Here is a 14,219-nt window from a genome sequence, read left to right as displayed (position 1 = left end):
TTGTATGGGCTCTTGCTAGAATTCCACCCTCCCACCCCCCCACCCCCGTCCCTGATAAAAAAATAAACGGGCCCTTAAGAGCGACTGTCTGTAAAAATCGAGAATGGTCGGACAACTGTGAAAAATTCAATTTCTCCATACTTTGCCCAAAAGACCCTTATGGTAAACTATTTTCGAAAATAGCATTAAAAAGTTTGGCCGATTTTTATTTTTGGCGAAATTGAGAAAAGTTGAAATTCCCGTACGACGGCGTCTGGCGGCCTTCCAAATGGGTGGAAAATGAAGCATTTTTGATGATCGCTCACGACCTGACGAAAGGCCGTTGGAAACTGAAAATCCCACAACTGATTTACCTATGTTTAAGCTATCAACACATATAATTTGAGCTATAAAAACGTTTTATTTATTTTTATTTTCTTACTATGCTGAGGGCAGTTCGGAGCCGCTAGAGAAAACATTGTATTAAGGGCAAATTCAATGCAATAATTCTCCAATGCGCTATACAGTTTTACAGAAAAAATAATTTTCCCTTGAAGCCCAACTATCATAGTTAGTCACCACAAAATTTCTAACTTGGCCCGCTAAAAGCCTTACTTCTAGAGAAAGAGTTCTAAGCACTACTTTGACCTATTGTAACACAATCTCGCACTTGAGCGTTACCGAGATGATAGGCCTTAGCGGCTTCTAAAAAAATGTTCTGTGCTTATAGATGACTGTCGTATTAATTTTTGCTTGCTATTCGACAGCAGAGGTATACGTTTTATAATATTAAGATGATAATATCCGAGAATCTAGGTACTGACCTGCAACAATGGACTACAAGTTACATTCCTACAGTAACGCAATCCAATAACAACAAAGGCCTAATTGATAATTTTGCAGAAAACCAATTCAAAAGAGGAAATATTGAAACAAAACTGAATACAGCGAGGTATTTAACTCTGCATATTTGTAATTTGAAACAAATGAACGATTTTAATCGATATTAACGGCAATAATACGTGACAGCCGTTACTTGATAAATGCCGCTGCTGTCTTCAACCAACCTAACAATATTGTCTTTATTTACGAAATTGAAATTCAAAATTATATGAACATGATACATACTGCATTTATCAATAATAAAGGCCAAATGCGATTACTAATATTTTCAAACAAATTTTAAATTAATTGTAAATTTAGTCAGTACGGCTACTGACCTTTGTTTAGCCGTTTGTTAGCTGTTTGTAATCAGTTCCTTAATATCCGTCCCGATTAGTAGATGTGTTATTTGTTTAGCTAATCTTCGAATTCCTATATTATTGTGACAGAGTTAATATTCACGATCAATTTAGCGAAAAACAACCGTGGCTAACAATAATAACAAAGAAAACCGGTGGGGGTGTTGGAGGAGGCGGAAGGTTTGGGGTTAGGGAGAATCTTCAATGTTTATAAAGTAGAACACTGGCAGGTTGCTACCATTTCTTTCAAAAGGGCAACATAGGGCGCTTTCTTTCGGCTGTCCTTTGGATCAGTGAGGTGCAAGTCAAAGTTGTTGCAAATTAATTTCAGAACCGGTAGCTTTAATTTATATAGAGAATCGTCCTTCACCATCGCGCATACGTCGTACTGCTCGTACGCAATGGGATGCCCAATTTGAAAAGATGACAGTATGACTTGTTGGGCGTTGCTGAAGTTGGTCTCCTCTTGAGCAGCAAGAATATCAGCCTCTGAGGAACTCTTTTGCTTCGCTGCTTGTCTGGAGAAAAACGCCTTAATTTGCTGTGCGGTCAAGAATTCTGATACTCTAAACATCCTCCTTCCGTCTGTTCCCACACATTTCCTCATTTCTTTTGACACCGCTTCTGCACTGACCTTATGTCCAGAAGACACACCGACTTTGAACTTTGCAAAGAGAAAAGACCTTTGTTTCTCGTTAAATCGATAAGATTTGGTTGCTTTCTTCAGCGACCATCCCTCTTCAAGTACGGGGTGATTAGCATCCTCCTTATCAGACAAGGTAGGCGTAAGCGTTGGGATGACTCCAACTCCCTCTTCTAAACGTAATGCGTACTTTGTCTTTGCTAAATCTAACAAAGACTGCCTTTCAACCATTTTCTCGCACTTTTCCAGGGATAGGTGACGCTCAAGATTAGAGTACCTGTCATGAAGAGATAATTATGCACCATAAGTTGACGGGTAAAATGAATAAACCGTGAAGCAATTCCTTATAACAAACCTTTGGAAGACTTTTACGCAGCCATCCTCTGGACACGAATACAGGTTGCTTGCTGTTTCTTGTTGTGGGTCAGAAGTGCTTTCTTCAGTCGTTGTAGGCTTGATCGTCTTAGTAGTTCTCACAGCCATTGTTCTAAAGTCTCCTGGGGAGAATTGCGCGTCGAGCCACTGGTAACTGTAATCTATAAATTGTAAAAGAACGAGAAATAAATCGCACACCTTATGCTATAAGTGTAAATCTAAACTATTTTATTACCTTTCCTCAATTGTTTCATTACTACTTTGCCACTGCCAATGCCATACGCTCTCCACGCGAAAAGCTTTCCGTTACGGAACTCGTAATTGTTCAACGTACTAATTCCTGGAATTTTGTGTTCCACGAGGTTGGACTCGTCGACTCTGTCAACTGCAACAACTCTTACTCCAGCAATTCCACCATGTGACAACAGCGCGTCTTTCATCTCCTGGGTTGTTGTAACATCATGTCCCTCGTTGATGTATAATCGAATATGGGACTTGGCGGTCGCAGCCAACCTGTCGGCAGCTCCCTTCCCACCTTGTGGGTCGCTGAAATCGATACCTTGTATTTTGATGCCAGTAGCTTTTTCGATGGTAGGGCAGGAGAGGATCGTAGTGGCGGAGTGGTAGCACCCCGCATTATCTTGACGAAAATAGGCTTTGTTAATCTCGGGGTGCTCGTTCTTTAAGGTCTGGAGAACGTGCTTCATTATGACGACAATAGCAGGGCTGTCCTGGCTGCAAGACTGAATTAGGTGGATGAACGCTTGCCACTGTAGCTCACCTTGTTCTCGGCGATAGACAACGGATATATGCCATGATATCCCCCTTTTCCCGAACCAATCGCTTTGTGATTCTCGATACATATGGGGGATGAACTTCATGGCCCAGTCATTAATTATGAGTACGGTGCTATTGTTGATGGTGTCTAAGATGTCATGTCGTGCTTGGTCTTGACGCACTGACCTTAGCTGGTGGCACTTCCAGGACTGTATTGCATGTTTGGCTGTACCGTGGATGTACAATGCCTCGTCTAACTCGTCGTTGCTTGGAAACGAAACTTCTCTTATTAGTCCTTCTATGTCCTTGATTACACTATCCAGAGCTTCACAATGCTCACAACTCTCGTCATGCTTGTGTTTGCATCGTTTTCGCAGGGTTTTGTCGAAAGGATCGCTTGTAGCATATACGCTGCAATGGTCAGCGATCTGGGATTCCTCGCTGACATGTACCTACGATTTTTAAACAAAGGAAAAAAACACTTGAATAAATAATGTTTTATAAAGGTAGATTTTAAACTTTCAAATAGCAGAAAGTAATCACATACCTTGTAATCCCCTTTAAGGTATAATTTTCCTGCTTTCAAAGCTTCTCTCGATTTTGCTATTTTCTCCTCATCGCAACCAAGGGAAGAAATCATGTCTAAAAGATCAAGAAGGTCTTCAAATGCTTTACCACCTTGTGCGGCAAAATTATCAAGTCCTTGTAATGACTTTCGTACAGAGGCGCTGCATTCATTAAGAATCCGAAGCAATGTTCGGTCACTTAGGGGTACAAAGCTCTTTTCTTCACAATACAGCTTATACTGGTTAACGATCCTTTGGGGCACCATGGTTCTGATGACATTGGGTACGGGAATGATTTGGCCTGAGGACAACTTCAAATGTGTTTCTCCAAATGGGAGATCCTGCACTAGGTGTGGACTTGTAACATAACAAAGAAAATGGTCCAACTGTTGTTTGTCTATGCGCAGCCGTGGAGCGTCCTTTTTTGGCACCGGTGCTGCTCTACCATACTGTTGTCGATGTAAATTCGCGCTGGTGTAGCGGTATTGTGTTAATCCTGGAATATACTGCAACAATTCTTGAAAGCTTGCGACACCTGTCATTATGGACAACACCTGTCTGCGCGTATCCCAACTGGTGGCGTTTTTATAGGATTCAGCTAAAGCTTCCAAATAGCTATTATTAGCGGCAGACGAACCAGTTGAAGTCGCTCCTAAAACATTGTAAATGTTCGAGGACTTTTGAAGTTCCTCCCACAAATTGATGGCAGCTCCAGGGTAAATGACATGGAGGACAGAAGAAACTATTTCTGCTGACCGTTGAACATAACGTTGTCTTGTTCTCTCACTTGCTTGATCCCACTGAAGCCAAGGTCTCTCAATTGGTTGTAACTTACACTCCTCAAGAAAAGCATTCAGTCTAAATCTTTGGCCAAGCTCATGATATCCTCTAGATGGGGTACTTTCGGAAGATGTTGTGCTGGTGGTTTCACCTGGCGACAGAAAATAGCTTTCATCTTTAAGCTCAAGCTTCTCCATTTTCTTCGCTAGCTCGTCGCATGAAGAAGCCTGTTTATCGCTCCCCTGCAAAAAAGGTACAACTGTAAGTAATTTGAAATAGCATTAAATCCACTGGCGTAGGGAGGGGGCATGGGAGGCCCGTGCCCCCCGCCAAAAAAAAAGTTTGCTTTCGGCACCAAAATTTAATTAATTCATGCGGGATTCCTGTGGATTTGGCGGGAAAATTGTACATACACGCCCCCCCCCCCCCCACCCCCCTCCTCATAATCCCAACCTCGCTATGTCCCTGATTAAATCATATATTTCATACGACAAAATACGCATACCTGTTGCACGCTTTCTTCTCCACTACTTTCTTGGTTATCGAAGCCCTCAGTTGCGTCATCCACATGGGATGTTCCTTTGCGAGCAGTTGTGTCAACGAAATCCTTCACTTTATCGGCAAGTTGCTCTTTGCATCTTTTACAAATTACTGTTGATAATAATCAAAAATAATATATATAAACGACCCGACTTTGTCAAATGTAGACAATAGACGGAATTGCTGACTAGCAATGCATTATGGGTGTTATAGTCATTCTGATAATACTAAAAAAGTATGCATATTTATAACTCACGTGTTCCTACTGGGATCAATGTTTTCGTTATGAAGAAGATGTACTGTGACTCATTGCTGTTAACACTACGATCTCCTTTTGCAGAGGACTTGTGAGAAGCTACCTCACTTGGAATGGGACACCTCACTTTCCCGCATTTCCAATGAGCACCACAGGCATCCCGGTGGTGTGGACAAATAGTCAAAGACAGATTCGAATCATCTGATTGAAAAACTCCTTCAATTAAAATTAAACACGATTAAAGGTTAGCTTTTGGGGTTGCCGTAGAGTTTCCATGCTAATAGCGTCTCCCGTGGATGAACTCTGCTAGCAGGGAACCGGAAAGTATGAAAGTTATGAAAGAAACAACATCAGTTACCTGCTCTTGCAAGTAGAAGTGTTTGTTCGTCTTTAACAAAATCATCAGCCACTAATTTACAGGTCTTGAGGTGCTGCGTTATGTCTTTGTCACACTCACTCAAAGCAATACACTGTATATTGTCGGTATTCCTCCAGCTTGCTCCACAAGGTGTAGGATCTTGAAGCAAGAGAGAATAACCGCACGAAGCCATTTCACCAACGCAGCAACCAGCTAGCTCGACATCGCGCAATGGTAAGAAAGTTCCCTATTTCACAATATTTGTGGAATGGAGCCGTCAAACATAACACGCGTTTATTTCTTACGACACAAACGAAGCCGCTCGTCTAGACAACTAGCAAGCTTCACGCCTTGGACAATGCAGTAATGACTATAAGATCACACATAACATAAGATATAAAGCTTGTTTAGTAAATATAAATGTGAACAACGTAAATAGTTTCATCGTAACAAACAGCTGTCATTTTTACTCACATTGGATATGGCCTTTGTTATCTATAAATGCAGTATCAATTTTATATAATTTTGAGTTTCAGTTTTGTTTCAATATTTCCTCTTTTGAATTGGTTTTCTGCAAAATTATCATATTAGGCCTTTGTTGTTATTGGATTGCGTTACTGTAGGAATGTAACTTGTAGTCCATTGTTGCAGGTCAGTACCTAGATTCTCGGATATTATCATCTTAATATTATAAAACGTATACCTCTGCTGTCGAATAACAAGCAAAAATTAATACGACAGTCATCTATAAGCACAGAACATTTTTTTAGAAGCCGCTAAGGCCTATCATCTCGGTAACGCTCAAGTGCGAGATTGTGTTACAATAGGTCAAAGTAGTGCTTAGAACTCTTTCTCTAGAAGTAAGGCTTTTAGCGGGCCAAGTTAGAAATTTTGTGGTGACTAACTATGATAGTTGGGCTTCAAGGGAAAATTATTTTTTCTGTAAAACTGTATAGCGCATTGGAGAATTATTGCATTGAATTTGCCCTTAATACAATGTTTTCTCTAGCGGCTCCGAACTGCCCTCAGCATAGTAAGAAAATAAAAATAAATAAAACGTTTTTATAGCTCAAATTATATGTGTTGATAGCTTAAACATAGGTAAATCAGTTGTGGGATTTTCAGTTTCCAACGGCCTTTCGTCAGGTCGTGAGCGATCATCAAAAATGCTTCATTTTCCACCCATTTGGAAGGCCGCCAGACGCCGTCGTACGGGAATTTCAACTTTTCTCAATTTCGCCAAAAATAAAAATCGGCCAAACTTTTTAATGCTATTTTCGAAAATAGTTTACCATAAGGGTCTTTTGGGCAAAGTATGGAGAAATTGAATTTTTCACAGTTGTCCGACCATTCTCGATTTTTACAGACAGTCGCTCTTAACATCTACTTCCGGTCTGATAATTTAGACTTCCGTCATTGAATTGGCCAGAAATATCTGTCAGTTTAGAGTATTTACTGTTGTATTCTCGAGTTTCATTGGGGATTTTACCAAATAATGCTGAAGCACATAGATAAAAATATCCCTGAAATCTTTTGATTTCGTTACGGTTGACATAACAGACAACCGATCAATAGCCGAGTAGTCCTGGTACCGTTTCAGTCTTCAGCTTTCATTTCCGGGTTGGAGGCGAAGCAGTTAAAGTTTCCTCTAATGTTGTCGTATCAAGTGATTTGGAATCTTTAACATCATCTGCTATTTTGCGATCGCCGTACTGATAATGGATTCCAACGGCTCGCATCAGAATCTAGGACTCCACTACGAGGGCGTATTGGAAAAGGCTGGAAAGAGATTTTTTGAGGTTGGTTGTTCTTTCGATACTCACACATCAGGATCAAACTTTCCCCTACAAATATAACTTGGAATAAGTTAAAAAACCTATCATTTCCTTACTTGTCGTAAAAGACAATCTGTGTAGGATGATGGATATAAGAAAGCTAAGCATGATTATGAATTTAAAAGCGAAACTTTTGAAATTTGTTCAAGCCCTGTTTACATAGTTTCGTGTATCGAAATGCAGTTGTTTTAGAATTGTTTAGTGAGTTGCCTTATCTTATTAGTACAGTTTGTTTACAAGTGTAGACGAGATACCATAGATGGAGACCTACAGTATTTCCGCACGTTTGAACCGCAAATATTAAACATAAATTCACAATCCGTCATTTATATATATTTTTTTAACGTGACGCTTTGCGAGATCAAACTTCAACCCTTGTCTTATACGAAACTAAAATCAACTCTGTCTTTCGCTTCAGATTTGATCCCAACGAAGTAAAAAAACCATTAGAATTATAACATAAGTAGGAAAAAAGTTAAATTATATTGATATTTAATCAGTTAACTTTGATTGATGCATTCTGAAAATTGTTGCAAAGACTATTTGTATAAATAATTGATGAACATGAATAAATACTTCATGCTTCATATGACATGGCACAAAAAGTTGCTTACATACAAGACTAAGCTCATATGGTAATTTAGAGCCAGAGTATCTCTTGGTTCCCTTGAATATTAGTAGGGAAAAAAACGCTAATTCGAAAAATAAATCAATAGACAATTGAAATATCCTGGGGGAGAGGGACAGTCAAAAATGTTACTTAAGCTAGAAATAACTTTGGTTTTAATTGTGTGTGTAGGGTTTCAGGAAGCGTTGGTTCATACTGGAAGGAAAGGATCTGTCTTATTACAAAGCACCAGAAACTACTGTAAGAAAATATACATTTTGCATTTTAAAATTTATATTTATTATCATTAATAATAAACATTTGATGTTATTTATAACTATATAGCCTTGAAGGTTCTAAGCATACCATTTAATAAGTTATGTATTTGAAATCATTGATATATAAATTCCAGCCTTGCATGGATAACTGGAAAGCTTTATGTGGCTAATATAATATGACAGATCAATCAGCTGATTGATCTTTGCATTCCCTTTGTGATATATATAAATATCATGTTATGAACAGGTAATTATTACTGTGTTACTTTAAAACCTGCCCTGCTATGTTAAGTTTTTAAAAAAATCATGTGTGGATCGATAAGTGTTTGATAAATGTTTTAAAGGGACTATATTAGGTTTTCATATCTCACTCCCCTGTCCCCCCCCCCCCCCCCCAAAAAAAACAACAACACACACACACACAGGGTTATATTACTGCACTCTACCATCAGCTATATTTTCAAATCTAAGCCCGACAAACACTCTTAAATGTGCTCTGCAGCCCTTGATTGTTGATCTTCAAATCACACTAAATAATTATCCATTTACAGTTGAATGACTATGCAGTTAGTGTGAAACTTTAATGCCATGCCAATATATTTGACATAATATTGATTTGCTGTCAAATAAGAATAATACTTTATATATCAGGGACAGATCCAGGAATTTGTTAGGGGGGTGTCTCAAATGGCGTAATGTATACACTGTAGATATTGTACATCATTTTAAAAAAGTGTGAGAGTTAAGTACGGCATTAGGAGGTTGTCTGGTTGTCAAATGACGTAATGTATATACCGTAGATATTATACATCACTTTAAAAAAGCATGAAAGTTAAAATATGGCATTAGGGGGTTGTCCGGTGCACAGCAGGACACCCCCTTGACTGTGTCCCTATATATATGTTTGTGTATTCTTTTATTTGCAGGAACAGAATCTTCTTGGCATCATTGATATGACAAGGGTAAAAAAAGTTATTAAATCTTTTACAATTCAGTGGATCTGATCATTATCCAGCCCCGGGGAGGGGGGTTGGGTACTCCGCCAGAATTTGGGTAGGGGTGTTCTGCTGGGATTCTGAGAGGGGTACCCTGTTTATGATTTTTTTAAAATCAAATTTGTGGACCCTGTTTATGACAAAAGTTATAATTTATTGCACTGAGTTCCTGTTTCAATTATCATGTCATCTCGCATATTGTTTTTTTATGACCATAATAACCAGTTTCGTCACTATGAAAGTAGAATCCCTGAATATGACAGGAAACTCAGGAAGAACTTGGAACTTGAGTGAAATGGCATAATCTGTTTATGACAAGAAGCTTGAGAAACCATACCCTGTTCAGCGGATCATCCCCGTATAGTCTTTATATGGGAGTACCCCCCCCCCCCCCCCAGGTATCCAGCGGCATTAGGAGAGAGGTCTGCCTGTGCATACCCCACCAATTCTAGCTTAGAATTAATTCACAGGTTTAAGCATGAAAAAGACTGTAAAAATCACTAAAAAGGTGCATCTTAATTTTGTGAACCTCACTATATATACCTACTCAAAATCCTAGATGAGTGCATGCAAGCACACAAATAAGGATAATGAACTGCTGCCCAGCAGCCTTATTAATGGCCACATTCTTTTGTAAGTCATGGGTTCAAGCCCAATATAGGCCAAGGACAACACTGAAAGTCTAAAAAAATACTTGAGGGAAAAGTGCTGCCTTGGGTGACTAGGATGACCATGTAAAATGACAGTCCCATCTCACTAATAGTGATGTTAAAAAAAGGGGAACATGATCGTCAGTTGTGATACTATTTTTACAGAGAAACAATGTCATCCTTTCCAATATTCTAGAATAATAATCATGAAAATAATAATTAAAATTCTACTTTAATTCTACATTCTCTTCCCTGCCTCACTAGTACTGTGCGGACAAACTATCCAGAACCACTTGAACAAAATTTAAGATAAAAACTCTTTAGCCAATCAGGAGACAGCAAAACCAGTATAACATATCGATCTCAGGCAATCATAGTTGCATTTGTTTTTATTCCACACTAGTTGTTAACATCTGCTCTCTATTTTCTAAAGGTTAAAAGTGTTGTCCCATTCAAGATGATAAACAACAGTTTCCAGATTAATACGAGTACTCGAACCTACACATTCGTAAGTCAACTATTGCCTGTTACATCAGGGATGTAGCCAGGACTAACAAAATTTAGCAACTCAGTGAAAAAACTCCATTTTGTTTGAGCCCAGGAAACGCTGAACCAAAAAAAGAAAACAAAGCGGCATTATGAGAAAAGACAAAGATTGCCATATAAATTCTAAATAGCTGCCATTTTGTTCCCTGCCCCACTCCCCCCATCCCTGCATATGCCCCTGTACATGCACATACCTTGATCACTTTGCATGGTCAGGCCTCCGCAATTCTCCAATTTCAATTTCTATGTTGTTCAGGGTTGCCCTCGATTGCGCATAGAATTATTTTGAATATTCATGTGTTCCCATGAAGGTCTGTGGCATTCCGAAGTGTTTGTATTGTTGAAGTTGTGCATTCTTTACTTTACCGTTGGTATTTGTGAATATTTGTATACTTAAACGAGACTAATTGTTCGTAAATGTTCGTAATTTGGAATGGAGGCTCTTTCTTGCCATGTTTATCTAGGGACCTTTGAACCACTATACGATTATGCTATTTGAATCTTTGATAGACTGCTCCATCTTCTCAGTCGCTGACTGAATGGATAAGTGTGCTTCGTCAAGCAATGCAACTGGAAAGTTTCTCCAATAAAAGGGCAAGAAGCAGGTATTCTAGACCTACATAATGACCAACCATTTGCGCGTATACTACATACAGACAAACAGATCAGACAGTACATCTATCTAACCATTTGAGCATACACTACATACAGACAAACAGATCAGACAGAACATCTATCTAACCATTTGCGCATACACTACATACAGACAAACAGATCAGACAGTACATCTATCCAACCATTTGCGCATACACTACATACAGACAAACAGATCACACATTACATCTATCTAACCATTTGCGCCTTCACTACATACAGACAAACAGATCAGACAGTAAATCTATCCAACCACTTGCGCATACACTACATACAGACAAACAGATCAGACAGTACATCTATCCAACCATTTAAGCATACACTACATACAGACAAACAGATCAGACAGTAAATCTATCTAACCATTTAAGCATACACTACATACAGACAAACAGATCAGACAGTACATCTATCTAACCATTTGCGCATACACTACATACAGACAAACAGATCAGACAGTAAATCTATCCAACCATTTGCGCATACACTACATACAGACAAACAGATCAGACAGTAAATCTATCTAACCATTTGCGCATACACTACATACAGACAAACAGATCAGACAGTAAATCTATCCAACCATTTGCGCATACACTACATACAGACAAACAGATCAGACAGTAAATCTATCTAACCATTTGCGCATACACTACATGCAGAAAAACAGATCACACAGTAAATCTATCTAACCATTTGCGCATACACTACATACAGACAAACAGATCAGACAGTAAATCTATCTAACCATTTGCGCATACTCTACATACAGACAAACAGATCACACAGTAAATCTATCCAACCATTTGCGCATACACTACATACAGACAAACAGTTCACACAGTAAATCTATCTAACCATTTGCGCATACACTACATACAGACAAACAGATCAGACAGTAAATCTATCTAACCATTTGCGCATACACTACTTACAGACAAACAGATCAGACAGTAAATCTATCTAACCATTTGCGCATACACTACATACAGACAAACAGATCAGACAGTAAATCTATCCAACCACTTGCGCATACACTACATACAGACAAACAGATCAGACAGTACTGTACATCTATCCAATTCAACCATTTGCGCATACACTGCATACAGACAAATAGAGCACTCTTTCGTGAATTGTTTTTACCACCAGAAGATAAGCTTCGTATCTTGGCGCCAAACAGGCCAAAACATGTATAAGAAATGCAACTTAGTGAAATGAAAGAAGGCAAACGCGCTAACACATTTAATTTTGATTTTCTGCGGTCAGCATTCGAGAATCTGTATCAGAGGATGGGTACGAAGTAGTAGTATCGAGATCAAGCAGGAGTGACAGCAAAGCATCAAGCACCAGCCAACGAAGTTTCGAGGATAATGATGTATATGGCGATGAAAATGTATACGACAAAATTGAATCGTCCGGTAGTCAAAGTAAAGCAGACAACAAGCTAGAGGATGAGGCTGCAGGAAGCTACGAGTCCGTTGGGTCTTTCAAAAGAAAAAATCTCCAAAACAAAAACAACAAACCCGAAGTTTCTGGTTACGGAATGGTTGCACGACAAGGTTCTCTACCTCGAAATGACCAAGGGTCGGGTGTGTCTGAAATCGGGGCGTATGATGTTATTGGAGGAACTTATGAGGCGGAAGTCCAAAATGAAGGCAATCTGTATTCACAGGTTAAGAAGCCGATTGCCTCTCCACCATTTGAGGTTACGGACTCGTTGTACGCAGAAGTAGAGAATGCTGGCAGTATTGCGAATAGTGTGAGCACCGGGAAGTCTTCAAAGCCCAATATTACAGTTTCTAACCCGATGCCCGTGTTGGTAGAGAGCGATGATGATGAGGAAGATGAAGACGAGAGTGACGCTCGTGATACTCTTGAAGTCAAAAATAATGGGCTGTCAAAAGATCCCCTCCCTCCCCCCGTCGGCAGTATCTACGCTGCTGATGAGATTAAAAGCCTACTGCAGGAGATTGATGGGGATGTCGACGAGAAGTCACAAGAGATCAAGCAAATTAGTTATAAAGATGACTTACTCATCCCTGAATCTTGCGAAAACGCTTTCAGTGAACTGAAGAAATTTTTGGTTTACTTAGAGGCGACAGAGCGCTAATTTTTCGTCTAAAGAAGTACAGAACAGCGAGGGACACATTAAGAAGCAGTTTTATTCCTTTAATTCGAGAGGTTTTCAGCCGTGAACAAAGTTTATAGTATAACTGATTTCTGATGTGTCCTCCTGGAAACCTTAATTAATTGTGCTTTTTAAAATATTTGACTAAACCGTTGTTTTGGTAGGTAGGCATTACTCGCCTACATACTCATAAACATGATTCTTACTGCTGGTTTACCTTCTTCCTGGAATTGATGGTTTTCACGGCGGCCATGTTGGAGGAACTTAACAAAAGAATTGTCAATGAATTCTTTTGTTACGTCCTCCAACATGGCCGCCGTGTCTTTTGTTGTTCAATTCTCTTAGGAATGGTTGAAAACCATCAATTGCAGTGACCAAGAATGCAGTAGAGTGATTTATAGTATTTTTAGTGTGTGCGCAGCCCCACTGTATTTAGAAGGGGATGGGCTTAATTGACAATACGGTTGTAATAGGAAATCCTGTAGGAAACTGTAATACGCCGCGACACTATATTAAAAAGTCAATATAAAATTTTCAAGGTTAAATGAATACATATTAGGACAACTAATCTCTACCTACTGTAATTGTATTATTATTTTTGCATTGTACCCCAATGCAGGGACGCAACCACCAGGGGTCTTGCAGGGTCGGTGCACAGGAAATGGAAATGAAACTAAGGTTATAATAGCCATTTTCAGAAGTGATATAACATTCCAAGGATTTGCAGAGAAAAAATACATAGGGAGAAAAGTAATGAACATGTCAGCGGACATTCAGCTTTTGGGGGTTGGGGAAGGGGGGGGGGGGGGGGGGGAGTTACACGTGCACCCATTGCACCCCTCCTGGGTACGCCCCTGCAATACCAGTTTATATCTAGGGGAAAACTAGGAAATGTTAGTTAGAAATTAGCATATCCATGAATATCGCTCTTGACGGCTAGCGTTGCTATGCTATTCGCCTGTGGCGCCACAGATGGCTGTTAATATTTGGTTTAACGTTTATATTATG

The 14,219-nt window shown here is 39.4% G+C and overlaps 2 protein-coding genes across 3 annotated transcripts; one reads left to right on the top strand and one right to left on the bottom strand.

Annotated features, from left to right (window-relative positions):
* Positions 1-402: 402 nt before the first annotated feature.
* Positions 403-5,995, bottom strand: LOC116308008 (uncharacterized). 2 transcript variants are annotated; one of them, XM_089031895.1, is made up of 7 exons: positions 5,516-5,995; positions 5,158-5,373; positions 4,867-5,012; positions 3,563-4,603; positions 2,474-3,467; positions 2,219-2,399; positions 403-2,140 (listed from the first exon to the last, which is right to left on the bottom strand). In XM_089031895.1, the coding sequence occupies exons 1-7, from the start codon at positions 5,706-5,708 to the stop codon at positions 1,429-1,431; spliced, it is 3,483 nt and encodes a 1,160-aa protein (XP_088888021.1). In that variant the 5' UTR covers positions 5,709-5,995; the 3' UTR covers positions 403-1,428. The 2 variants fall into 2 exon arrangements, with proteins under 2 accessions (XP_088888021.1, XP_088888022.1); XM_089031896.1 differs by having other exon boundaries at positions 5,168-5,651.
* Positions 5,996-7,104: 1,109 nt separating this feature from the next.
* Positions 7,105-13,744, top strand: LOC116301912 (uncharacterized). The gene is made up of 6 exons (XM_031711082.2): positions 7,105-7,314; positions 8,150-8,218; positions 9,162-9,197; positions 10,314-10,388; positions 10,937-11,031; positions 12,350-13,744. The coding sequence occupies exons 1-6, from the start codon at positions 7,234-7,236 to the stop codon at positions 13,191-13,193; spliced, it is 1,200 nt and encodes a 399-aa protein (XP_031566942.1). The 5' UTR covers positions 7,105-7,233; the 3' UTR covers positions 13,194-13,744.
* The last annotated feature ends 475 nt before the right edge of the window (positions 13,745-14,219 follow it).

Source organism: Actinia tenebrosa, unplaced genomic scaffold (assembly GCF_029948245.1).
Source record: "Actinia tenebrosa isolate PJP-AT-01 unplaced genomic scaffold, QUT_ActTen_1.0 PGA_scaffold17__23_contigs__length_9995812, whole genome shotgun sequence".
Lineage (NCBI taxonomy): Eukaryota > Metazoa > Cnidaria > Anthozoa > Actiniaria > Actiniidae > Actinia > Actinia tenebrosa.
The sequence above is the reverse complement of the archived record's forward strand: the minus strand, read 5'-3'. Positions and strand labels throughout refer to the sequence as shown.